The sequence below is a fragment of the Gymnodraco acuticeps genome, unplaced genomic scaffold (genome assembly GCF_902827175.1).
Source record: "Gymnodraco acuticeps unplaced genomic scaffold, fGymAcu1.1, whole genome shotgun sequence".
Classification (NCBI taxonomy): domain Eukaryota; kingdom Metazoa; phylum Chordata; class Actinopteri; order Perciformes; family Bathydraconidae; genus Gymnodraco; species Gymnodraco acuticeps.
In genome coordinates, this window is record NW_022990652.1 from 1808615 (window position 1) to 1833549 (window position 24935).

General features: G+C 43.1%; 1 protein-coding gene across 1 annotated transcript in view; it reads right to left on the reverse strand.

The window, feature by feature from the left end:
* Positions 1-267: 267 nt before the first annotated feature.
* Positions 268-24935, reverse strand: part of musk (muscle, skeletal, receptor tyrosine kinase) — a 48862-nt gene continuing 24194 nt past the window's right edge. Inside the window, exons 9-17 of the mRNA XM_034229508.1 lie at positions 24042-24305; positions 23235-23428; positions 15081-15104; positions 14891-14979; positions 8407-8581; positions 8028-8214; positions 7570-7761; positions 5874-6022; positions 268-2624 (exon numbers count right to left, since the gene is read on the reverse strand). Coding sequence (XP_034085399.1) covers positions 1924-2624; positions 5874-6022; positions 7570-7761; positions 8028-8214; positions 8407-8581; positions 14891-14979; positions 15081-15104; positions 23235-23428; positions 24042-24305 — 1975 coding nt within the window. The 3' untranslated portion in view covers positions 268-1923. The remainder of the gene's footprint in view (positions 2625-5873; positions 6023-7569; positions 7762-8027; positions 8215-8406; positions 8582-14890; positions 14980-15080; positions 15105-23234; positions 23429-24041; positions 24306-24935) is intronic.

The window sequence follows — 24935 nt, forward strand, 5'->3', positions numbered from 1 at the left end:
ATTTCTTCCAATGATTTTGATTTGATTTGATTTTAGTTTCTATGAGGTGTGGCAAATCGCTTGAGTTGAGCATAGCAACTGATGTATGGGCATTTGCTATCCCAAGATGATGCATTTTGTAATTAATTATCCGAAGTAATACAGCACATTTACATTTATTCATCTTCATCCAGCTGTTTTTCTATGTAGAGGGGTTTTGGTCAAGCTTGTCAGCATTGAGGATGCATGTATATAAATAAATATGGTATTTTCCAGTTTGCAAATGTCTTAAACTATTACTTTTATTTGCAAGCAATACATTTAAACATCATACTTTATAAACCTGCATCATTATGTAATTTAACAAATATCCAAAACGTGACTTCATACAGAATATTTCAAATTAAAAAAATGTCATTCATCTGAAAAGCATTTCAAGAAAACAAAAACAGCTTTGAGTAATCCACATGACAAACAATACTGATGACACAACAGATGTTTGTAATTCAGTCCTAAAATACGAAATCATTTAACTCTAATTTAAAACAGTTGAAATGACACCAGAGATCAAAGTTACATCTAAAAGAGAGAGTTTTCTATCTTTGTAGGAAACAATGAAAGATTTACTCTTTCATTACGAGGTTATTTTTAAACATTGGGGAGGTCATTCATCACTTACATAAGAAACTATTTTAAGGCACAGTAATACATTAAGTTAATGAGTATTTCGCAAAATTAACAAATCTCTTTATAACTTGTGGGCTGATGATGACGCACGTTTGAAGAATTCATTAATGAACTTCAGACTATTTTTACCAATGCTGCTGAAATGTACTCGTTAGGTCAAACTCTGTGTGTCAAACAAAGTAAAATGAACACAAAAAACAGACAAAGATCGAAACAACAATGAAAATGCCCAAAAATGGAATAGCAACTTTTCTATAAAAAACAATCAACAGCAATGGTTTAAAGTGATTGTGTGCCACTATGGAATTCGCTATACAGTAGGTGACAAAAACAACAAAGGTGTTTCAAACGTAGTTACTATGAAGCGTTACCTGTCCTCTTTCTTAACCTAATGTTAAGTCAGAACATTTGTAACAGTTGAAACATAAAGAGGGAGAAAAAAAACAAGCAGTCATGCAATAAATGAAGCATAATGTTTGAGTGGTTAAAAGGGTTATGGCTATATCTGCGTGATATAGTGGCTATTGTAGTAACAAGTATTCAAAATGTCAGGCTCTGGGCTTCAGTGAAGTACGTGAAGTACATTTTTCCCATCGCGCAACTACATACACAGTCAATGCAAAGCTAATTAAATTAGCATATCTGAATTGCTGTACACTGTTTCAAAAGAAAAAATTGAATATAAACGTCTAAATTAATAAAAACCTCTCTGGCGCGTCTGGCCCAGGTAACACAAAAAAACACATGATGATGCGAACAAACCCGCAGGGAAAACATTTGCTGAACGTTAGTGTCTGGTCTGTTCATTTAACATAGATAAGAATAAGACCTGGTAATGGATGTATGCTGGTGAATGGTCGGCATTGAAACACCTTTGACATCCCTTAAAAACAATTCAAGAGTCATTATCGTAGTGTCCGCGGTTCAAATTAGAGTCCTATCCTCTTTCTCCGTTTCCTGTCTTTAAAAAAAAGGAAAACAAAAAAACACTCCAACCACTAACACACTCAAATAAGGAAGTAAATGTGCAAATTACCAAAAATGAGAGCTGTTTATAGTATACAAACCATAGCAGTGGCAGTTTGGGTCTACTGAAAACCGTGCAAGGAAAATGAATCAAATCACTTTACTGTTTGAGTACTCTTTGTATGCTTGGGCTCAGTGCCAATGTTCCTTTAACATGTGTTTTTAGGCACCATCTTTACATGAGTCAACGGGCCTGGGGACAGAATTTTTTTTTGTTGAAAAGTCCACATGTTAGCAGTCAGGCTCCGTGTCAGCATTATTGCTTTGTGTGCCTTGATGCATGCGCTCCAGTATCCGGTGTATACTGCTGAAGCTGGGCCTATCTGACGGGTGTGTGCTCCAACTGAGCCTCATCAGATTGTACAGCTCCAGAGGACAGTTCTCAGGACAGCCGAGAATGTGACCATCCCTCACGTAATAGATGACCTCCTCATGACCCATACCGTAGTAAGGTTGCATCCCATTGGAGAAGATCTCCCATAGCACCACCCCATAGGCCCACACGTCCGATTCAGTGGTGTAGCGGTTATAGAAAATAGACTCTGGGGGCATCCAGCGAATCGGGATGGCGTCATTCTCGTTGGCTTTGTAGTAATCGGCCGAGTAGATGTTTCTGGACAGGCCAAAGTCGGCGATCTTCACCACCATGTCCTCCCCAACCAGGCAGTTCCGGGTTGCGAGGTCACGATGCACGAACTTGCGCTCCGACAGGTAGGCCATTCCTGCGGCGATCTCCGTGGATATCAACAGCTGCTCATCACAGGTGAGAAGTACCGCCTCCAGCTCAGAGGAGAAGCTGCGTCCCGATAGGCTGGCGCGGCTCAGGGTGCGCACCGATTGGGTTGGAGATCGGCGACGCAGGAACTCATTGAGGTCGCCATGGGCCATGTATTCAAACATCAGACACATGGGTTTACCCACTGCACAAACACCTGGGGAGAGAGCATGGATCATGATATAAAATCATCTAAGGTTTGAATACAAACACAAGTACTCAACCACATCTGTGACATCATTAAACCACGCTGAATCTAAAGTGTGTTTACCTTCCACGGTATCATACAGTAAGTTCATTCTCTGTGAAAATAAATATTCAGACTAAACACAGACGACTGTGATGCGCACAAATAAACTCTCATGCATAGAGGATGTACAGTCTTACATAAATAGTCCAGTCATGTAAACACAGTGTGTTTTTAAATTAACCTTATGTTCTTCTGGACCTGTCTGTGCTGTGGGGAACGACGGGCAATTAAAAGAGGATTTCAAAAATTGGGAGTGTCCTGGAGTGGCAGCAGTTCCTGACAATCCCAGAGTGAGTACTATGATACAAAGAACTTAATGGATGTTTTTTAACTTGTTTGCACTCGATGTTGAAAAATGTTTTATTGTTTCATCATTCCTGAATGAATTTCCATCAAGTATGGTGGACATAAATGAAGGCGTAATGGCACATCGGAGAATATTCTAGCATAGCACGTCCAAATTCATTCTATTTATTTACTACTTGTTTACTTTAACTCCATAAAAGAGTTGCTGTCTACCTGTTTATTTATGCATTCCTGTTTATGCTTACAGGGCTTTAAGGAATTCGTGCACACACAGTTAAGGCTGTGCAGAGCGCCAACAGCCCTGCAGAAGTTGTAGATGTGCCATTTAATGTGACTTGGCATTCATCACATTGTGAGTACTTTATGGCTATGTAGGACATTTCATAACAAACTACCAGGTTTGCAGACAAGAAAATAGATCTGGACAAAAAAGAACATGTGCATTCACATAGTACAGTCTGGTTTACAGTGATACAATTGGCCAATTTATTGTTGTATTCGATTTTTTTATTGTTGTTTGAGTCTCTTTTTGGTCATTTTGTGGCTCTTTGTATTTTATTTCTGTTACTACTAAATGTTTGGTCCGTCATTGTTTTTCCCCTTTTCTCCAGGCGTTTAAAGTCTCTTTGTACTTTTTTTTATGACTGTTTTTATTCTTTCTATGTCCCTTTGCAGTCATGTGATAGTCATATTCTTTCTCTGGAGATATTTTGTGTCTTTTTGTTGTCATTTTGTAGTCATTCAAATTCTCTTTGTGGTCTCCTTGTAGTGTTTTTGTGTTGCTTTGGGGACATTTTGAGTCTCTATAGTCACATTGTTGTATATCCTTTTTAAATTGTTTTACCGTAAATCTTGTTGTCTCTTTGCAGCTGTTTTGCATGTGTTTTGTTAGATCATTCAATAATCCTTCCCTTTTAGGATCTAGGTGATTTTCTTTCTAACTATAATACTTTGTCCTCTAACAGATATGTCAGAACACAAACAACAATATGCTCGCAGTGAACCTTTGGGAGAAGAGGAGGCTTGGGGGTCATGCTCAGTTAGTTCAAGTCCTATGGGTCACAGAGCGGGGACAGTTCCCCAGAGAACCAGCTCTGATTTCTGCTCCCTTGTGTGTGTGTGTGTGTGTGTGTGTGTGTGTGTGTGTGTGTGTGTGTGTGTGTGTGTGTGTGTGTGTGTGTGTGTGTGTGTGTGTGTGTGTGTGTGTGTGTGTGTGTGTGTGTGTGTGTGTGTGTGTGTGTGTGTGTGTGTGTGTGTGTGTGTGTGTGTGTGCACACACAAAGGACTGCAAAGCAACAGTAGCAGCCTCAGCTGAAGGTCAGTAGCTTGCTCAAAATGCTTTTCTCCATCGCTAAATATACAGAACACAGAGGACCCGTCCTGCACATGCGACAACATATGACAAGCAGACATCTCTAATTCTGACACAAGCATGTTATGGATGATATATTTTGCACATCATTTGCGGTATATTATTAGTCCAGGGGGTAATTAGAGGTTAATTTGATCAACTCTGGTTTCATGTGCAGCAGAGAGTTCGGCACTCTCAAAACAGAACACACAAGATACCATCGTTTGATATAATCTAGAAAGAAAAAGCTTTTCCTTAACAATTTAAAAAAAAGATTTGACCATCACTGGAGCCACTACTAGATGGACCAAAGTCAACAAACCTCTTTCAGCACAGTGGTTGATCTAGTATGGCCCTGTTTACTCAGTGTAAGATAGAGTGAGTTGTATCTCTAAATGTCTTCCTGGAAGTATATTTAGATGAGAGCAGTTTGTATTAGATTAGATATACTGTATTAGTGCTGATAAGCTTTAATAGAGGACGTTTGTTTCATTCTGGCCAAGAAAGGCACATTAACTGTCGAGCAGCTCTTGTTTACTGGCATACAGTCATATCCTTATCTCTAGCAGGTTGTATAGCAATACACTGAAACAGATCTGAGGACAAAGACTTCATTCAGAAGAATTACAGTGAGTGATTGAATAATCTTAAGGGGAAAAAAATGGGTATTGAGTATTACTCCACTTTATATTTTGCGGTAGGAGTCAGTTTAATCTTTGGTACTTCTGTTTTCGCCAAATTCATTTAAACAGAATGTCTCCTGAGTTGAATGCAGGTTATTCAGAACACCTGTTGGTTGCTAATTCAGAATTGAGAGCAACTGGGTGCATTCCTCTCAGCCAATCAGAGTGTGACTCTGCCCTTTCTATAGGTTTTAAGAGGGGTGGAGAACTGCACACCTAAGGCACTCTGATTCTTCTTCAATGAATTCAAGACCTAATTTTTGCAGATTCTGTCAGCTACAAACTCTGCCCTCTTGGCCTTTGAAGTCTACTTTTCTTCTCTTTACTTCTGAAACCTAGCTGGAGTGGACATAAAACACTTTTCTCCAATGTTACATGTTTCGAGGCAGATTTTTGTTTTGTTGTCCAATCTCTTCCGTACAATAACTTAACCCGTGTAGACTATATTTGGTTTATTGGTTTATTCTTATCGAGACTCCCTTCTAAGGCATTTTATTAAAAAAATTCACAAGGGAGGATGTGGAAAATAGGTAAACAAGCTAACATCACCTTTTTAACTGCGTACACATTACCTTTTTTCAAGAGTTTATTCTTCTACTGGTAATAAGCATTATAATATCATTTTCTGTCATTTTGAAGATGATGCTTCACAATAAAAACATTTTACACATAAGACTAGTACACTGGTTTAACATTGAACTCCTACAACATTGTGGTACTTAAAATGGATTTATCTGAACCAGGGAAGCCTATTTTTAATGTAATTTTGTTTTGCACTTTCCACACACTGGTACAACGACCAGCTGTGAGACTTACCTAGGAGTCGAACGATGTTGGGATGGTCGAACTGAGCCATCAGCGCTGCCTCTCGCTGGAAATCATTCTGCATGTCAACTGAGGCTTCCTCCTTCAGCATCTTCACGGCCACCATTGTGAACGACTCCATTGGCAGCAGGCCTGGTGCTCTGCAACAAACACACCAAAATAATCAGACACAATGCTCATAAACAGTCCTCTGTTTTTGTGTACAGTATAGTATGTGTGTATATATGGATATGTCTGTGTAAAAAAGACATTGTTCGGCAAAAAACAAGCATTCTAGCATAACGCCGCAACTGCATATGTCAGGCACTGTAGATGTCAATCACTTGGAGGGAACACATGCACACACACACACTTCCTGTGTTGGCTCACTAGAGGGGCAAACTAAAGTCAACACGTTGTTTCTCAGTGTGGATTTATATATAGTTTTCACACACACACACACACACACACACACACACACCAGCGCACATTGGGAACACACAGATTGAAGCCCATCTGTCAGGGAAGTTATTTAATCCTCTGGTATATTGTTGCATGTATGTGTGTGTGTTCATGTATGCATGAATATACACCACCAAATGCATGTGCTGCCTGTGTGTTTCTAGGATTGTTAATCTATACTCATTGAGTGCATATGCAGAATATAGTTTGTATTTGCACATTCATTGCCTGTTTTTGGTCAGGCATGCAGGTATGAGTGTAGTGTATATGTGTGTGTTTGTGCTCTTTGACTTGTCTTAGTGAGTGTGTATTATGTTCTCAGGGGTGTCCATATATTACACCATTCCAGTTTTCATTAAGGGATTACCAGCAAGCCTGAAGGACGTCTCCCAGATCTGCATGGCTACATTCTGGTGCTACTGTGGAAATGCCATCAACTAGTAGAATACTGTGCTAACTGTATTATTATTAACCCCAATTAATATGCTGTGCTCCAAATATGTGTGTATCCAACCCATAATGTGGATGCACTCCTTATTTAATGGATATTTCCTAGGCAAATGTAACACCCTTCCACCAAGTTTCATGACAATCAAGCCAGTAGTTATTCCATGATTCTGCTATCCTTCTTATTATCTTCAAAAAGAGACCATAACATATTTAAGAGATATTGCACCTCCTCCATCTTTTTGAGGGTTGACCCTCACTCTTTAAGAAGGACATCTAAAGACACCAACACCAAGCCTAAAATATAGATGTGGGTGTGCATATTGTTGATTTATGACATTTTAAAATGTTGACTACTGTATGACTCAGGTCTGGTATTTAGTCTGATCATAGGGATTAGTTGGACACATTTGCGCTTGCTGTGAACAGAGTCACTGTGGAGTAAACTTGACACCTGTAGCAGCTCTCCTTGTGACTTTGTAGGTGACGCAGCAGTTCTCAGAAAGAGAAGTGGCCCTGATAAGACACTCTTACCAACTCACTCTATCCAAATCCTGTCTGACCCTTTCTCTTCCTGTGCCTGAGAGATATCCACTACATCATGTAAGCCCACTGGCATGACATGGTAAAAGAAAATGTGTCTATCTAATGTTTATTGCACTTTTTCAGAGTGGAAGGCTCTTCAAACTCTTCTTCTCCTCATCAATATTTAACTCTGATGCTTTTTCTCTCCTTTGAATTTCCAATTGAATCGCTATATAGGCAACATCTGTTTCCCCATTGCCTCCTCCCCCCTCACCTGGCCTGGAAAACCCGTCCGAAGGCTCCTTCTCCAATATCTCTGACATATTGAATGTTATTTCGAGGATACTCAAGGGCCAGAAGCTTTGAGTTCAGCAGTAGGGGAACTCGCTGGTACATGGGGTTGGGGTGTAGTCGATCGAGCAGGAGCTCTGATGGAAGAGCGGTCAAGGTCGGGGTCTCAATCGCTCTGTTGAAAGAAAGTGGGAGTGAGAAATACAAAAACAAAGGCTCAAGGTTGAATTTAGGATTGTGCTTTTTTCAATGCTTTCTATTGTTTAAGTTATCAACAAAAACAACAAAAACAGTATTGGGTAGTATTGAACTTTTTTACCCAGCTGAATGCTTCTGTTCACAGGATGGGTTTCAAATGTTCTCTCTCATTAAGGGTACTGGCTGGTATCATCATTTCTTCAAAGGAATTTCATCATACCTCATGTATCGCATTTATCTCACCTCTTCCGGTTTCTCCACTGCTTCCTCTGTCTGCGGCAGGCGAGGATGCCGATGATGAGGAAGACTGCAGCGGCAAGTGCAGTCAGAAGGATGACAATGACGGACATGGAGTAAGCCGGGGAAGACACCGTTGCCGTGGGAGGGAGACGAGGAGTCTGACGAGGGGATTGTGTCTCTGGAGTCAACACTAAGAAACATTTAAAGAAAATGTAAAGACCAGGTGCTGTATGACTTTTCTACTGAACTGAAACAATATCTTGATTAACAAAAACATTGCCATTTGTTGGTGGGCTGTTTGGCAGCAGCTAATTGGGAAGATCCTATACGTTCTCTTTGACTGGTGGGTTTTTTGTCGAAAAAGGGCGGCAGAAGACTGTACCTGATGCTATGACTGTCTCCCCACAATGCGGCACAGCGCAGTACTCCCAGCGTATGTTGTGATTTGAGGTGTAACACCAGGGCTTGTCGCTGATTCCTCCAGGGTTCCTGCAGTAGTTATGTGAGCTCTTCAACTCTGGAATCACATCCACAGAAAGGCGATGCTGATGGGGAACCTTCAGGAAGATAGAGAGTAAAGAATTGAGAAAATCACAGCGCAATCATTTAGTGAATTTAATTTATTAAGAGCTTTGTTGACCTTTTTTAACAAAAAAGCAAAGGGAATAAGCAGTACATGGAACAAGGGAAACAAGGACCCTTTCACTTCATGTTGTTTAAGAAGTTTACTATTGCTTTCTTTCTACTTCCCAGTGATAAAGTAAGAACATCTGCGATCCAGCCTGTGCCTCCAGAGAAACCACTCTTGTCTTGAGGTTTGAGTCTTATCAGTAAATTTATAGCTGTATGTTTTTCCGAGTAGAGCTATTGAAGGAAGATTTTCCATGGATTGAGTTTTTTCTTTTCCAAGAAATGTCTGACTCCAGACTGACTTAAAAAACGGATATGGCAAATCAAATTTGAATAATTTTAATACACACCTCAAGGCCCTGTTTAAGGTCTACGAGAGGTAACAGTTGAATGACTGCAGAGGGTTTCAAATGTTCTAGAGTAAGGGACATTAGAGTTTGCGCGTTTGTTTCTGGAATATTAAAGTGCCAACTCAAATACAAAACATCTGGTGTTGTTGTGTGTTATGAGCTTTAGTCATCAAAAGAGCAGTGGTCCAACCTGTTCCTTGGGGTATGAAGATATGTGCTTAAACTGCTAGATTCAACACATGTGCTGCTGTACAGTAGATATATATGTAAAGCAAACTTCCCACACGGTACGCTTCCTGCCTGTGCCTGGAATGTCCTCTAAGCAAAATGACAGGGCAAGTCATCTGTCACGGCCTTAAGAAACAATCCATATCCCTCTATGGTATGATGTTGCCTCCAGGCAACATACCCATTTTTTGCCTTTTACATTCACACAATACATCTCAAATTATGATGCAATACCATAAGGAACCAATAGTAGTGTTTGAATTTGTCCCATGACTCTCTGGTGGCCAATTTGAAGACCCTGTTTGCCGCCTTTCCCACAAGGATCAGCTCAGCCATTTCTCTCCAAGAAATGTGTCTAAAAACGTCATTTCCTGCGCATTTCTTGTCTGGAAAAAAATGTATTCACAATAATAGGTGAATAAACCTTCTTTTCTAATAGTTTAATATACATAATTTGCTAATTAGGTAATGGAAACTTGTTAAAATGCAAATGTTGCCTGGAGGCAACATCGTACCATTATGGTCAATTGTAAATGTTGCCTTGAGGCAACACCGTACCATTATGGATTCACCATGATATTGGGGTATTGTGTGTTTAGGTATAAACTGTTCAAAAGCATACCATTCATCATAGATCTCTACAATCTAACCAAGATACATTTGATGTTAAAGCCAACCCAATGATCTGTGCAAAGATGGGATAAGAAAAAGAAAGAAACATTGCAGGTTACCTGCCCAAGTGTCGTGCATGCATACAATAAAAGTATGGGAGGAGTGGATCTTCTAGACTCGCTGATTGCTCTCTACAGAACAAAGATCAGGTCAAGAAAGTGCATCCCCAAGAAAGAAATGTACACAGGTCTACCAACCTGCTGAAATTCAAAGCTGAAGTTGCAAGTTGTCTTTGCAACGAGAGGAAAGTCTTGAAAAAGAGGGGGAGACCATCTCATAATATTGACAGAGACCTGGCTGAGAAGAAGCACAGAGGTTCTTCCTCATCAGTGCCATCAACACATGTGCATCAAGACCACACTGACCATTGGCCTGTGTGGGTGGAGAAAAAGGGCCGGTGCAAATACCCTGGCTGTAAGGGTGAAAGTGCAGTGATCAAAGTGTGTCACGTACCTGTGCTTCACTGCTGACAATAACTGCTTCATGAACTTCCACAAGCAGTGTGTCTATTTTGTCAAATGGCTCAATAAAGTTTGATGAAAGATGCCTAGGCTCTTTGCGTATTTATTCCTAAAGGTTGTTTCACAATGGTAGTACAATGTGCCTGCAGGCCACTTTCAGACATGTAATCTTGTTAAAATATAAAAAATAAAGATTTTCACATTTGAATTGGTATGCAATTTAACCTGTTGAGGCTATTTAGTATTTTGCATGTGTTTTTAAATACATTTTGTTCAAATTTGAAACAATAACTCGTACCCCAAAAACTACCCCCAAATAATTATTTATTTAAAATGTCTTTAGATTATGTTTATTTGGTCTATTATATGACAAAAAAACACTCCAAAATTGTTTTTCCCAAATGGCATCATAGTGCGTACCATAGAGGTAAGCATTTCCTGATCTGTAAATTGGTCAGTAGGATTACATCGTTCGCCATAGCGTCAATAACGACTTAAGTAACTAAAACGACTTGGTGTAGGTTGAAGAGAAACTGTTGACATTATTAAAAGAAGAATGAATGAACTGTTTGTAGGAGATGGGATCTGGACAGCAGGCTTCCCTTTCCATTCATCCACCAACTTTCAAGTCGCTACGTGGCACTTTAGCAATCACACTACCTGATCGCTCAATAGGGAGTCATTATTCTAACAACCATAAGTGGTCATTTAAAAAGAAGAACAACGTTATATCTCACGCTTCCCTCCCAACAAAGAGAGGTTGAAACTTGAAGAAAACAAAAATGTAGTCATCTTGTATCATGCCTACTTTAACATATGCGTTATGAAATTAATCTGCATATATGCTCCAGTTCAAAACGAGACATCATTTTTAATCAACATTTTCCTGCAGACTTTCCCAATGCCTTAGCAAAAATAAGGAAACTACTCATTGTGCCACATGTAAACTACAGCCTACACATGTGTTGAGTATGTGCTCGACATAATGTGATTTTACTATGGAGGATATCATATGACGTGTGGAACGTTAGAGTTTTGGGTTCATTTCCTGCAAGACTCATGTGCGCAGAATATTTTATATTCACTATCAAAAATATTTGCTTAGAAAGATCTGCTCTGTGATGCGTAAAAAGTAAATGATGACTTTGGACGGAGCCATCGTTGGATAATGTTGCTTTTAGAAAATAAACGACACTGACCGTACAAATATTAGGAACAGCTGCTTCTCCTGTGACTCTAATGGACCACATACAGTACAGGCATGTGAAAGCTAACCTCCAAATTCAAATATAAATCCACTTTTATATCAATATGGAGCATCATGGATCAGAGATTATTCATGTAAAAATAAATGTTTTAAATAACGTTGTAAGTTGAAAGTTGGAGCAATTCCTTTGAACGTTTTTTATTTTGATTATACGCTGCATTTATCCTGTGTTTGGAAATGTACAAAGACTTAGGTTCACACCAGAGCCAGCAAAAGATAAATGAGATAATAACCCATTAACTACAACAGGATGTTTTGAAGCTCCCTATTTTCCCCTGACAATGCTACATAGTAAATACAAAGGACAGCTAGCATAGATGCGAGTATAAGTCTGCACACATCTACCTTTTCTTCACATTTGAAGTTAAAGTTAATTATAATTTCTGAATATATTTGTGGATATTAACTTCATTTGGGCATGTGGGAATTAGAGTACAGTATAAAATAGAAATCACTAGGCTACTGTGTCTTTACTTTAGGTGTTAAGAAGTACTTAATGAACTCCTAGTCTTAGTCTGTCCCATTTTCACAAAAAAAGAATGTTGATTTTAACTGTATGGGTCTAACATATAGATCATTTAAGCTTGAGGTAAACAAATAAATAAAAATGGTGCAATCAGCTTCTCGTTTCCTTCTAGAACTGTTCTGCCAGACATTATCCCATTCATGCTATTATTATACTTGCAACAGGAAATGAAAGCTTTGATGCTGGCCAGGAAGTTAAGCATAATCATGAAAATAATCCGATCATGTTTAAAAGCCTACCCTTTTAATTTCAATTTGGCCACCCACCACACCATATCATATCACAAAATTCCGGCATTTTCCTGGAAGCAACACATGCTACATGCTTGCTGATCTCACTCTATCAGAAAGGTTAAATCCTGACTTTAGCGTAAACCATAAGTGTTCCAATCTTTTTATCCACATTGCTCTATCAAAGGACACTTTTATAAACAATGTAGGATCTGTAACAGTCCATTTTGTCCAGTAAAATGTTGTCAGCTAGCTAGCTACTAAATTAAGCTAACGTTAGCTAACAGGTCTTTGGCTGACTTTTCAATCTGGCTTGTTTGAAATGGAGACTCCTTTCAACACTACACAGTAAATATTAGAGTCATGAATGGGACTTTTTACTAAAGGATAAGGATAATGCAGAATGAAAAATGTATTCAAAATAGTTTAGTACAATGGCATTTAGGAATCATATACTCGTATTCAGGGTCGGCGTCATGGGGGGTCATTCGCGGGCCATGCCCCCCCAAATGAGTCACTGTGCCCCCCCAACGCAGGGTGGGCAAGCCTTATTGCCGCTTTGCCGTTTTTTTTTTTAATCATATAAGTTCAAACGTTTCCACCAAAAGTTTTTTGTGTGAAATACATCAGAAATAAAGAATACACATTTGTATTCTTTATTTATTCTTTATATGAAACACAGCCTGAGGTGTGCTCACTGCTGCTCTCTGATTGGTGTGTTGCTTGACCAATGACCCCGACTTTTGTTTTGTTATCATTACGTGGCTGTGTGTTTAGATGAAAGCCCAGTGGCGATCTGTCCATCTGTTATACTGATTATACAGTAAAGCCATCGAAAATAATATGATATACAGTACAGTACAAGTACATGGGTCTCTGTGTTTCATTCAAGCTCGGCTCTCTGTGTGTGGCACGAGCGCATTTTGTCAGTGCGCGAGCGGTAACGTGGAATATTGTTGTTAGCATCTGGTTAGCTAGCTATGCTAACGGATATAAAGAGCTGTTTCTACACCAAGGTGGAGGAGAGTCCTCTCCTGTCAGACTGAGAGGATCTTATAACGTCAGCTCAGTGAGGTAAGGACTCTCTCAGCGTTTAGATAGTTCACTTTAGTGTAAGTTATCTCAGTGGGTCTCAAACGGTTTGGTGACCATTTATGTAAACAAGTATTTGCGAGGAATAGGCTACCTTTATATGATCATTATAGTTAGCCTATTAAAGAATAAGAGAATAAATAAAAAACGGGTATGAAATACTATAGGACAATAACACAAGAATACCATTTAAAAGGGGAGTGATTAGTAAAATATCCATAAAGAAAAAGTAAATCTGTTTACAGTTCTGTTTCATATGGATGTTGAGAGATGTATCCATAGATCTCTTCATTTTGCTCTCAAAGTGCACCAGATTGATGCTTTTAACTTCAATATTTAAAAAATAATCTTCCCGGGGGATCATGCCTCCAGACCCTCCTAGAGGAGGTTAGGTCCACCACCCACCTAAAACATGTTCACATGGATAGGATACTACATACATTTGCACACTTTTCATATGGTGGCCTATGTCCATATGTTTCTGTTTTGGTGATCGTGCCACAACCGTGCATGCACAGGTCATAGGTACGCTATAAAATAGCACTACACCCCTGCAATGTGTGTGAGAGACAATAGCTTTACAGCATGTTTTTTTAAATTGAAGTTGCGTTGGTATTTGTGTGTTGGTTGTTGACGGCAGTGTGTGCCCCCCCTTGGTAAATGATTGCCCCCCCCATTTGATTTGTTCTAGAGCCGACCCTGCTCGTATTATTCAGCATCCTGTGTTCCAATGTGGACATGGTTTGATGTGTGTAAAAAAAAACATATTTAAATGTGTCCGTGAACTAAAAGTGTACCCAAAAAACATTTGAAGTAAAAGAAAGGAGAAAGAGAGAATATGTTTATAATTATGAATCGCATTAGCGAGCAAACCTTCACAATGTCACACATATGTCTGTGTGTGTGAGCAGTGTAACATGTCAGAGTGTGTGTGTGGTAGTGATGGAGTCTGTGCAGCATATGCGTGTGAAAGCTAATTGCTTCCAGAGGCAGGATGTGACATGATGAGCCCCTCCCTCTCTGCTGACCTGGCAAAAACACACACACACACACTGCACAGGAGAGTAGTAACAGCTCACCCTCACAGACTCTCTCACTGAGCAAAGCCGTAAAAACATAAAGAGGCTTTTGGGCCAAGGGGATGTGTGTGTGTGCTTGTGTTTGCACTTTTGTATGTTTTTCTGTTTCTGGTTAGAGGGCAGGAATGTTTGATTTAAAACTGAACATCCACACACAAAACATGAGTCACACTTTAGTTGGACTCCTGGATTTAAAAAATACAGGTATTAGTTTGATAGAGGGCCTTGTTATGAACGAATGTTATCAACTCTGTTTTGTACAGTATCTGCATCGCATGTTGAAGTTCTACGCATTTTATAGTAATGCATTCACACACACACACCACATTACCTGTTGGCTCCATGACTGACACGGTATCCCAGACCTTGTCGCATTCACGCTGCCTTGGTAGAAACGCCCTCTGTCATTGTAGCATGTTGCTGTGGAACAGGAAAACAGATATGGGATTAATATGATTTAACAGTAACCGTTTAGTAAATTATTAATTAAATTAAACAAATATATTTGTTTCTAGACTTACTTGTAACTTGATCTTTCTTGATGTCTGAAATGTAGAAACGATTAAAAGTAAAGTTGAATAAAAAATATATCATGGAGAAATCAGTCATCACTGAAGGTCAATTCAGTACATTTCATATTGTATTACAGAGCAAACATACACATACTACGCCTACTATAAAGCCTACACCCCACACATACTAGCCTGCAGTTGTATATATTGGCTCAGTTGCTCAGACCCTCTTAATGACCTCATAAGTATCAGTGACCTGCAGTTAAGCAGGCCCAGCTTTATTTGGCTGTAAGCAAATGCAACTAGCCAACTCCTGCTTTTCCTTTTCACAACGCTTAATTTCCTTTAGGATTGAATGCTGAATTTTCTGCGCTCAAGCTGTTACTGCAGTACAGGTTCAACATATCTTATATCTGGCTGAGTCTAGCAGAACAATTAAAAGAATGATCGTAAGATGAGGTAAAGTTTTGATCTTGAATTCAGCGTGTTAATTACCATCTTCCACGGCTTCCTTCTTTTATACATTATTCTGTATGCTGTAACAAACTTCTGCATAACTGTTTCTTGAGGTATTTTTTTATTTTGAGAAAACACATAAAATAATATGCTCATGCTCAAAAAACTATAGGTTATTTACGTAACCCCAGTTCTCAGAGTAACATGAAGTGAGATGTCTCACTATGGGATGTGCCTCAACGCGTATGCAAACAGAAGCATCAATCTCATTACGCCAATCCTGATTGGCTGGTGATCTTGACGTCTACGTCAGGGAATCCACCCACCCTTTAAGTAGCTTGCGCTACGTCGCAGCGTCATTCAAAATAAGCACCTCTTCTCGCTTCGCCTTAAGAAGGGCCGTCTGGTGAGACATCTCACTTCATGTTACTCTGAGAACTGGGGTTACGTAAGTAACCTATAGTTCTCATTCATAACACTCCGTTCGATGTCTCACTATGGGATATTGAAACTCCCGTATTGCTAGACATGCTTATCTCGAAAATCACCAAAACAACCAGAACTTAACAGGTAGAACCCTGTCTCAACACGGGGCCCAGCACTGCGCGGGCCACACTTGGAGCAGAGACATCTAGCCTGTAAAAGCGGACAAAAGTGAGCGGTGAGGACCAGCTCGCTGCTGCACAAATGTCTTGGATGGAAACACCCTTGAACAAAGCCCAGGATGTAGCCAGTCCACGAGTAGAATGAGCACGCAGGCCCGTTGGTGCCTGCAAACCCTGACTCGTATAAGCCAGAGCAATCGCTTCCACAATCCAGTGGGAGAGCCGTTGCCTGGTAACGGGCTTGCCCTTATGAGGGTTAGCCCAGGATACAAAGAGTTGGTCATTGCATCGAAACTCTTTTGACCTGTCCATATAGGTGGGGAAAGCACGGACTGGGCACAGCAAATTCGGCCGCTGTTCCTCAGAGGAACACAGTGGCGGAGGAAATGCCTCAATGTCAATGGGGGTACATGAGCCAACCACCTTAGGTATAAAGGTAGGGTTGGGCTTCAGCAACACTCTCGTTTGCCCCGGGGCAAACTGAGTGCATGAAGGATGTACAGAGAGCGCATGAATGTCACTGACTCGCTTGGCAGATGCCAGAGCCAGTAACAACACTGTCTTCAGTGACAGGTGTTTCATGTCAGCTTCTTCCAGGGGTTCAAATGGAGGTCTAGTGAGCCCATCTAAAACCACTGCCAAGTCCCATAAGGGCACCAGTGACCTGGAAACAGGGAGGAGCCTGCGAGCCCCTTTCATAAAACGGCAGACCAAGGGATGTTGGCTAGCCGTCTTTCCCTCAAAGCCCACATGGCATGCAGCAATAGCAGCCAGGTACACTTTGATCGTAGAGAAAGCTCTGTGTTTATCAATCAGGTCCTGTAGAAATGATAGAATCACCCCGACAGGACATTGAAAAGAGATGTGTCCTTTTTGAAGGCACCACTCCTCAAACACCCTCCACTTACAGTCATAGAGGGACCTGGTGGAGGAAGCTCTTGCACTCTGAATAGTGTTTAACACCTTCTGAGGGAGTCCCACTGTATTCAGGTTATACCACTCACGGGCCAGGCCCATAGTGCCAAGCGCTCTGGGTGTGGGTGAACAATCGTCCTGAGACAGTATGTCCCTGCGTAGCGGGAGCTGCCACGGCTGCCCGCACAGCAGCTGATATATCTCCGCCAGCCAGTACATTGCAGGCCAGTGTGGAGCTATTAGGATCAGTGTGTGGCGTTATTCTCTCACTCTGGCCAGAGTTGGGGGTATCAGAGCCAGGGGTGGGAACGCGTACAGAAGGACCGGAGGCCAAACATGCGCGAGCGCGTCTACGCCTAACGGTGCGTTTAAATCGCGCATTGAAAAGAACAGCTGACATTGAGCGTTTTCTTTTGATGTGAACAGATCCACCGCGGCCCGGCCGTAACGCACCCACAGCTGACTCACAATTATTGGATGTAGAGTCCAGTCTGCATACGATCTGCCCCGAGGTTCATCACTCCTGGTACATGCGTCGCTCTTAGAGAGAGGAGACGTCCGCAGCTCCATAAGATCAGTTTGCGTGCCAGCATGTGTAACTGGAGAGAACGCAAACCCCCTTGGCGGTTTATATACGATATTGTGGTCGTGTTGTCTGTCCTCACGAGGACGTGATGTCCCCTGAGGAAAGGCAGAAAGCGTTTCAGGGTGACGAACACCGCTAAAAGCTCCAGATAATTTATGTGTGACCGTTGGAGGTCTCTGCTCCAGAGACCCCTCACAGGTCGACCTTATATACCCCCCCAGCCCGTCAGACATGCGTCTGTGGGGACCACCTTCCGCGATAGGACAGCACCCATAGGCACGCCCCATACTAGAAAAGTGGGGTGCAGCCAGTGGCGCAGTGCCATTATGCATTTCATAGTGACCATCACTCTCCGCGCGCCATGACGCACGGGGTCCAGTCTGAGGGCAGCTACCCAGCGCTGAAACTCCCTCATGTGTAAGCGTCCCAGTCTTACCACCAGGATGGCTGACGCCATGAGCCCCAGTAACCGCAGACATGATCTGAAGAGAACATATTTGCTTGGCTGGAAATGAGCGAGGCAAGCCCTGAAGGCTTTCACTCTCTCTGCTGACAGGCGGGCTGTAAAGGGCACCGAATTCAGGCGTAGGCCCAGGAAGAGTACAGTCTGGGCTGGGGACAACATGCTCTTTTCTGTGTTTATTACGAAACCCAGGTCGAGCAGGTGTTTTACGAGGACATTCGTCTGCGTAATAGCCTCTTGCTCCGACTGTGCGAGAAGGAGCCAATCGTCCAGATAAGTCGCCATGCGAATACCCTGTTGTCTTAACGGGGCTATCGCGGCTTCCGAACACCGTAAAAACACTCGTGGCCTGAGAGACAGACCGAAGGGAAGTACTCTGTACTCGTAACAGACACCCTGAAAGGCGAACCTCAGATATTTCCTGTGTGGATAATATACTGGGATGTGGAAATACGCGTCTTTCAGGTCGACTGATGTGAACCAATCGTTTTGGCGCACGAGACGCAACAGAGATGTGTGAGTGAGCATTCTGAATTTGTATCTTTTGAGATATTTGTTCAGAGCCCTCAAATCTAGTATAGGCCGAATCCCGTTCCCTCCCCGTTTGGGAACGAGGAAATACTTGGAATAAAAGCCGAGGGTATTATAGATATAGCCTTCTTGTCTAGTAGCGAGAGGATCTCTTGCTCTAGAATATGGGCCGACTCTCCCCGGGCTTGCGAATGCAGAATGCCCGAAAATTGAGGGGGGGTGACAGCGAATGGGAGCCTGTAGCCCTGTGTTATTGTCTTGAAAACCCAAGCAGAATCTGTGAGCAATGAGCATCCTCCACTTTTCGCTTCTCAAAGCGAGTGGAGATGTCACATCCCTGTCGTCTGCCCTCTGTGTCTTTATTTGTTGTGTTATGGGGCCCTCTAGTGTCTGAACACGGTGGTACCCCAGGTTGACAACCCCGGTCGACACTGCGCATGCGCGTGGCGGTGATGCCTTCACAGCCCCGTCCATCGTCCGCCTTCTGAGAGAGGTAGCAGCCACTCTTAGAAGGGGGGTAGACGTCAGACTGTTTATTGTTTTTATTGTCTTTCTTTTCATTTTATTGATTGCGCCCTTGGCTTTAAGCCTGGAAACGACAGTGGGAAATGATTTATTAAAAGACAATAGTGATGACATGTGTTTGTGTGACCTAAACGAGCAGCGGAGCTTGCTGTCGTTGATGTTAAGTCCATTTCCCTCATGGCGGCAAACTTGAGGATGACGTTCTGACATCACTCGAGGCGGCGGGAAGATGGGGGCATAGTTGCACCCCGGAAACACATGAGCATCTAACACTGGAACGTGTTCTGGAGCTGGAGAACAGGGAACTTCCAGCTCCTTTATCGAGGAAAGGAGAGGAGGCAGTCAGGCCGCCCTCTTCTTCTTCCTCGTCTGGTGGCTGAAAGTCTGGGCCGGCTGTGCCTGAGTGGCTGCTGCCGGAACTGGAGACTTTCTTGGCCAGCTCGTCCTCGCCTCGTGTCTTCTTCGAAGCTAGAGCGGAGCCAAATATGCCCTCGGGAACAATAGGCATGTCCAAGACGTCCTCTTTTTCCCGGTCTGGAAGGTTCGTCAGGGTAAGCCACCTGGCTCTCTCCTGTACCACCATTATCCCCAGTGCTTTGCCCGTGGCTTGGACTGCACAGCGCTGCACACGGAGGCAAATGTCCGTGATCGCTGCGATTTCGTCCCACGCGGCAGGCTCAGGTTTGATCGTCATGTCCTCGCAGAGCTCCGCCTGGTAGGCGGTCAGCAGCGAGGAGACGTTGAGCGCCCTGGCGGACAAAGCTGCGGCTTTATAGGCTCGTTCGGTCATTGCTGACTGGAAGCGGTCTGCCTTTGCCGGTAACGTGGGGATCCTGCTCGGTGTCGAAGCCAGCCGCGGTTGGAGGTGGGCTGCCACCAGCGGCTCCATGGGCGGCATGCGGAGCAGGCCGAGCTTCTCCATGCCGTCACAGTCCAAAGAGGAGGCACCCTGGATTGGGGCCTTGTTGCTGAAAGGGTGGTCTCTCCACGAGACCGACACGTCGTCCAGCATCTCTGGAAAGACTGGGAGAAGCTGCTTCCTCATCCTCGCTGCTTGGGGCAAGTTCTTCCCCTCATAGCGAGATCTGGAGGTCTCCTTGGCCACTTCAGGCCAGGGGATGTCCAGCCTGGACGCAGCGCGTTGGCACACGGTCTGCAAGTCCATACTGAGGCAGGGCGAAGCTGGTGTGCTTTCGCCCGGGGGAGCGGACATCGCCTCCGGCTTGGCAGCCTGGGCAGATGAAACGAAGATGTCATCTTCGTGCTCATCCGAGTCGGATAAGAGGAACTCAGAGGCATCCTCTTCATCCTCCTCCATATAATCCAGCTGTAGGACATCCTCCGCGGGTGGAACCACGGTGAGGTCCAGTTGGGAGCCCCAGCTTGACACAGCACGGGGCTCCGCTCTCGCGGCTCTTGCCGCCACCGGGCCCCAGCCTGACACGGCGCGGGGCTCCGATTCCGCGGCTACCGCCGTTGTTGAGCCCCAGCCTGACACAGCGCGGGGCTCAATCTCTGCGGCGGTCGTCACCATGTCCCGATTGCCGGCCGGCGAATCAATGGATATGAAGGGGTCCCGTCCCGACAGGCTAGCTTGGCACGCTAGCCGTCGGCGGAGGCTCTTGATGGTGAAGCGGGCACAATGCCCGCACAACCGGGGGCATTCCGATAGCTTCCTGGGCGTGTTCCAGCCCAAGACAGGACGAGCAGACCTGGTGTGAGTTCGTGCCCGAGATCCTAAACCCGCAGCCGCAGAGCCGAGCATCCGACTGCTCTGGTGTGAGGGAGAGAAGGGTCCATCCTCGTTTGCCGGGGTGTCGGCGCGGAGGGACAAGCTAGTAACAGGTATGTTACCGAAAAAAAATCCAACCTTATCGTTATTAGTGATGGGTCGTTCGCGAACGATTTGTTCTTTTTGAACGAATCTTTGAAGTGAACGAGATTAACTGATTCCTTCCACAAAACGATTCGTTTGTTTGAGTCGCCGCCTTCCGTCAAAAGCTAAAGAGAAGCTGTTCGCGAACGACGAACTTAAAGAACTGGTGGAAACAGTTCAGAACTGTTTCCTACAGTGTACTGTAATCAGAGCCCTATCACCTGAGCTCCGTTACACACACGCACGCACACACACACACACACACACACAGGAACGGGACATCCTCCTCAACCTGTCCGCCATAAAGAGGACGGATACCTGAACCGTAGCGTCCAGCTAGCTTAGCGATAAATACACACATCGTTGTATTCTCCTCCCCCTGTCGGCCCTAAAAGCTGAGCTCCATAGCGCCCCGCTAATGTGAAACACACACACACAGCGTTAGCGGGACATTCTCCTCCCCCTGTCGGCACTAAAAGCTTCAGAGGGTGGACAGCTGGGCTCCGTAGCGTCCAGCTAGCTTAGCCGCTAGCTTAGCGATAAATACACACAGCGTTGTATTCTCCTCCCCCTGTCGGCCCTAAAAGCTTCAGATGGTGGATACCTGAGCTCCATAGCGTCCCGCTAATGTGAAATACACACACACAGCGTTAGCGGGACATTCTCCTCTCCCTGTCGGCCCTAAAAGCTTCAGAGGGCGGATAGCTGGGCTCCGTAGCGTCCCACTAGCTTAGCCGCTAGCTAAAGGTAAACATAGATGGGTACATAGAATATGAATAAATCGTCACCGATGTAGAGGATATATTTTTTTATTCACTTTGAACTCGGCCAAATGGAGTTTAATACTTTGGGATTTAAGTTAGGCCACATAGTACGTGCATGGGTTTGAAAGTATAACGTGCTAGCCTGCTGTAATACATCGTATAGTCAGGCACACATTTCTGAGAGATTTAACAATGGCCAATTATATTTCTTAAATAATATGTAGCCTATTCCCAGAGCATAATTCATGGGGCAACAAGGTGAGGTGTAAAATGTGTTTTAATATCATAAATGTTACGCCAGCAAACTTCTTGTACGGACTTCGGCAGTAGTGAAGACTCACTGAACGAATTAAGTACAACGACAAATCGTTCGCGAACGTGAAAATCACCAGAAGTCGTTCGCGAACCGGTGAACGAATCAGTGAACGAATCTTTGAAGTGAACTGAATCAAAAGATTCGTGTCCCCGAAGGGAATCGTAATTCCCATCACTAATCGTTATTCCGAAAGGAAAAAACGACGGGGTTGATTTTTCTTTTAAAAATATTAACTGGTGTGTTAATATCTTTCTTATCTCTGTCTCCTCTGGTGTGAGGGAGAGAAGAGTCCGTCCCCGCTCGCCGTGGTGTAGGCGCGGAGGGATAAACTAGCAACAGGTTTGTTACTGTTTGAAGAAAAAAATCAAACCTTACCGTTATTTTGAAAGAAAAAACGTCGGGGCAGATTACAATATTAACTGGTGTGTTAATATTTGTTCAATTCTTCTGCAAAGCAAAAAAGTAACCGGCAAGCGCCCGTCGACCGAATGTTAGCTTGGGTTCAGTCTGTGGACCGTTAAGCTAGCCCGGCTACTGATATTCGAGATGTGCTCTGAAGCGAGAAGAGGTGTTTGAATGACGCTGCGACGTAGCGCAAGCTACTTAAAGGGTGGGTGGATTCCCTGACGTAGACGTCAAGATCACCAGCCAATCAGGATTGGCGTAATGAGATTGATGCTTCTGTTTGAATACGCGTTGAGGCCTATGATTGAGGCGCATCCCATAGTGAGACATCGAACGGAGTGTTATGAATGAGAACTTATAATAAAAGAGTCCAAATATCCAGACTTTGTCACATGTTTGGTGTCATCAATTCTGGTAGGGCACTTTAATGTATTACTCTTATAAGATTCTTATAGATTTAAATAATCTATGTTCCTAAAAGTATTCCAAAGCCTCCCAATATAATGAATCCTAAACCCGGTATAATGATACATATCCTTTACTTCTATATATTTCTGTATTTTAGTGTTTAATTTTGTAAAGTATGCACCCCAAGTGGACTCTCTGGAAGTTAGCAGAAAGTCTGGACATTGCCAAATTAGCCAAACTCTTCCCCTTTTTAGATTATGTGCATTTTGAAAACAAACACTTCTGAAAATTATCTTAGTGAGGGATATCTTACCTACAAAAGGGACATGTGTACAGGCATCAGGGTCTGTGTGCAGACTTGGTAAAGCCTGACAGTTGGGCAGCAGTGAAGTGGGAGAGTGTGACCCGGGGACAGAGCTGAAGAAGTCCGGCTGGACTGAACTGCTGCCCTCCAGCACATACCACTCCTTATGGCAGTACAGCTCCTTCACCGCCAGGCAGTGTTCCCTGTTTCGTAAAGGAAGACAATACATGTGGATGCTCCTTCAGCTGTCTTTGCTTTCCTATAGAGTTGTGTAGTAATATATCCAAAAACCTGGTAACAACTTTACATTTTACAACTTCTGGTTCCCTGCTCAAAGCCTGAAGGTCTAAGGTTAACACAATCTTAATTTGTTCTATGACATAAAATAAGTGAGTAAATATCACTCTTGTGAATGTCTAAAGCTTATATATATTTAAAAACCGGTGGATGGTGGTAACGAAAAGCCCGCCATCACACACGAAGATTAGCCACATTTTGCTTAGCGATAGTGACACTGAGCCATGCGACCGTAATGTCGCTCATTCATAGCATTACGTTAGCTTTTTATTTCTGGCCATTGCAATAACGCTTCAAATATCACAAAGTTGTGTTAATATGTAGGGAGCGTACGTATTGTAAAGGTAACTACCACACTAACCACAGATCTTATTTTCTGAAATATTCCAAAATCCATTGGAAAAATCACATTCCTTTTTGTCTAGGAAATCCTAGCGATACTAGGTCTGCTGGGTCAGCCTACAAAAAATGCAGTCTATACTGTACTAACAAATCCAAACAAAAAGAGGTGTGTGCTACCTGCAGACAGGTTTAGGCGCCGGTCCTAACCCTGATGGGTTGCAGTCGGGGAAGGAGGAGTGGCAGAGCAGTGAGCGCACGGCGGGACTACACAGCACACTGAGTCCTTCCAACTCCGTCCACCAGCTCTGAACCAGGTACTCCTGCATGTCCTCGGGGTCGGAGAGGGAGGAGTTGAAGAAAACCAGCAGATCATCTTGCAGTATGTTGCGGCACACATCTCCACGATACGCACTGCAGTAGCCCGCGACGCCCTTGTAGAGTCTATGAAGAAGACTCACAATTATCATGATTGGTTAGTACTACTTGGTCTACAAACAATGCTTCCAAAAACAACATAATAAAGGATAAAGGATTCTGCATTCAAATGTTTGTCAGACAAAATACATTCTAAAGATGAACAGATATATGAATTTATAGCTAATTTTTTTTCTTGTTTGGAGGATATGTAGGTATGACAATCATCCATTATCTAAATCCCCTAAAGATTCTGACTATTGGACCTCAGAGCAATCAATATTTTACTATTTCGGCTGACCAGAGTTCATGTGTATTTGCCAAACAAAAAGAAAAGGTCTACATCTTTGAAATCTGCCCTAAAATATTCCAGATGTTAACAGAAAAAAGTTTGTAGAAGGTTGGTGGGAAATTACATCATGTCTGTCTGTTGGACTTCCTCGGTGCCTTTTAGATTGAACAGATCAGTCATGGATACATAAACCTGCCTTTCTCACATATTGTGTTCCTATTCTTTGTTTGCAATTCCATCTGCCTGCTTTTTTTTCCAACTCATATATCTGTTTGTCCTCCAGCATGCACAATCCACATGTATTTCTGTCTGCTTCGCATCCACATTCTCTCTGTTTATCTGATAGCCCTCACTCCAGTTGTCTC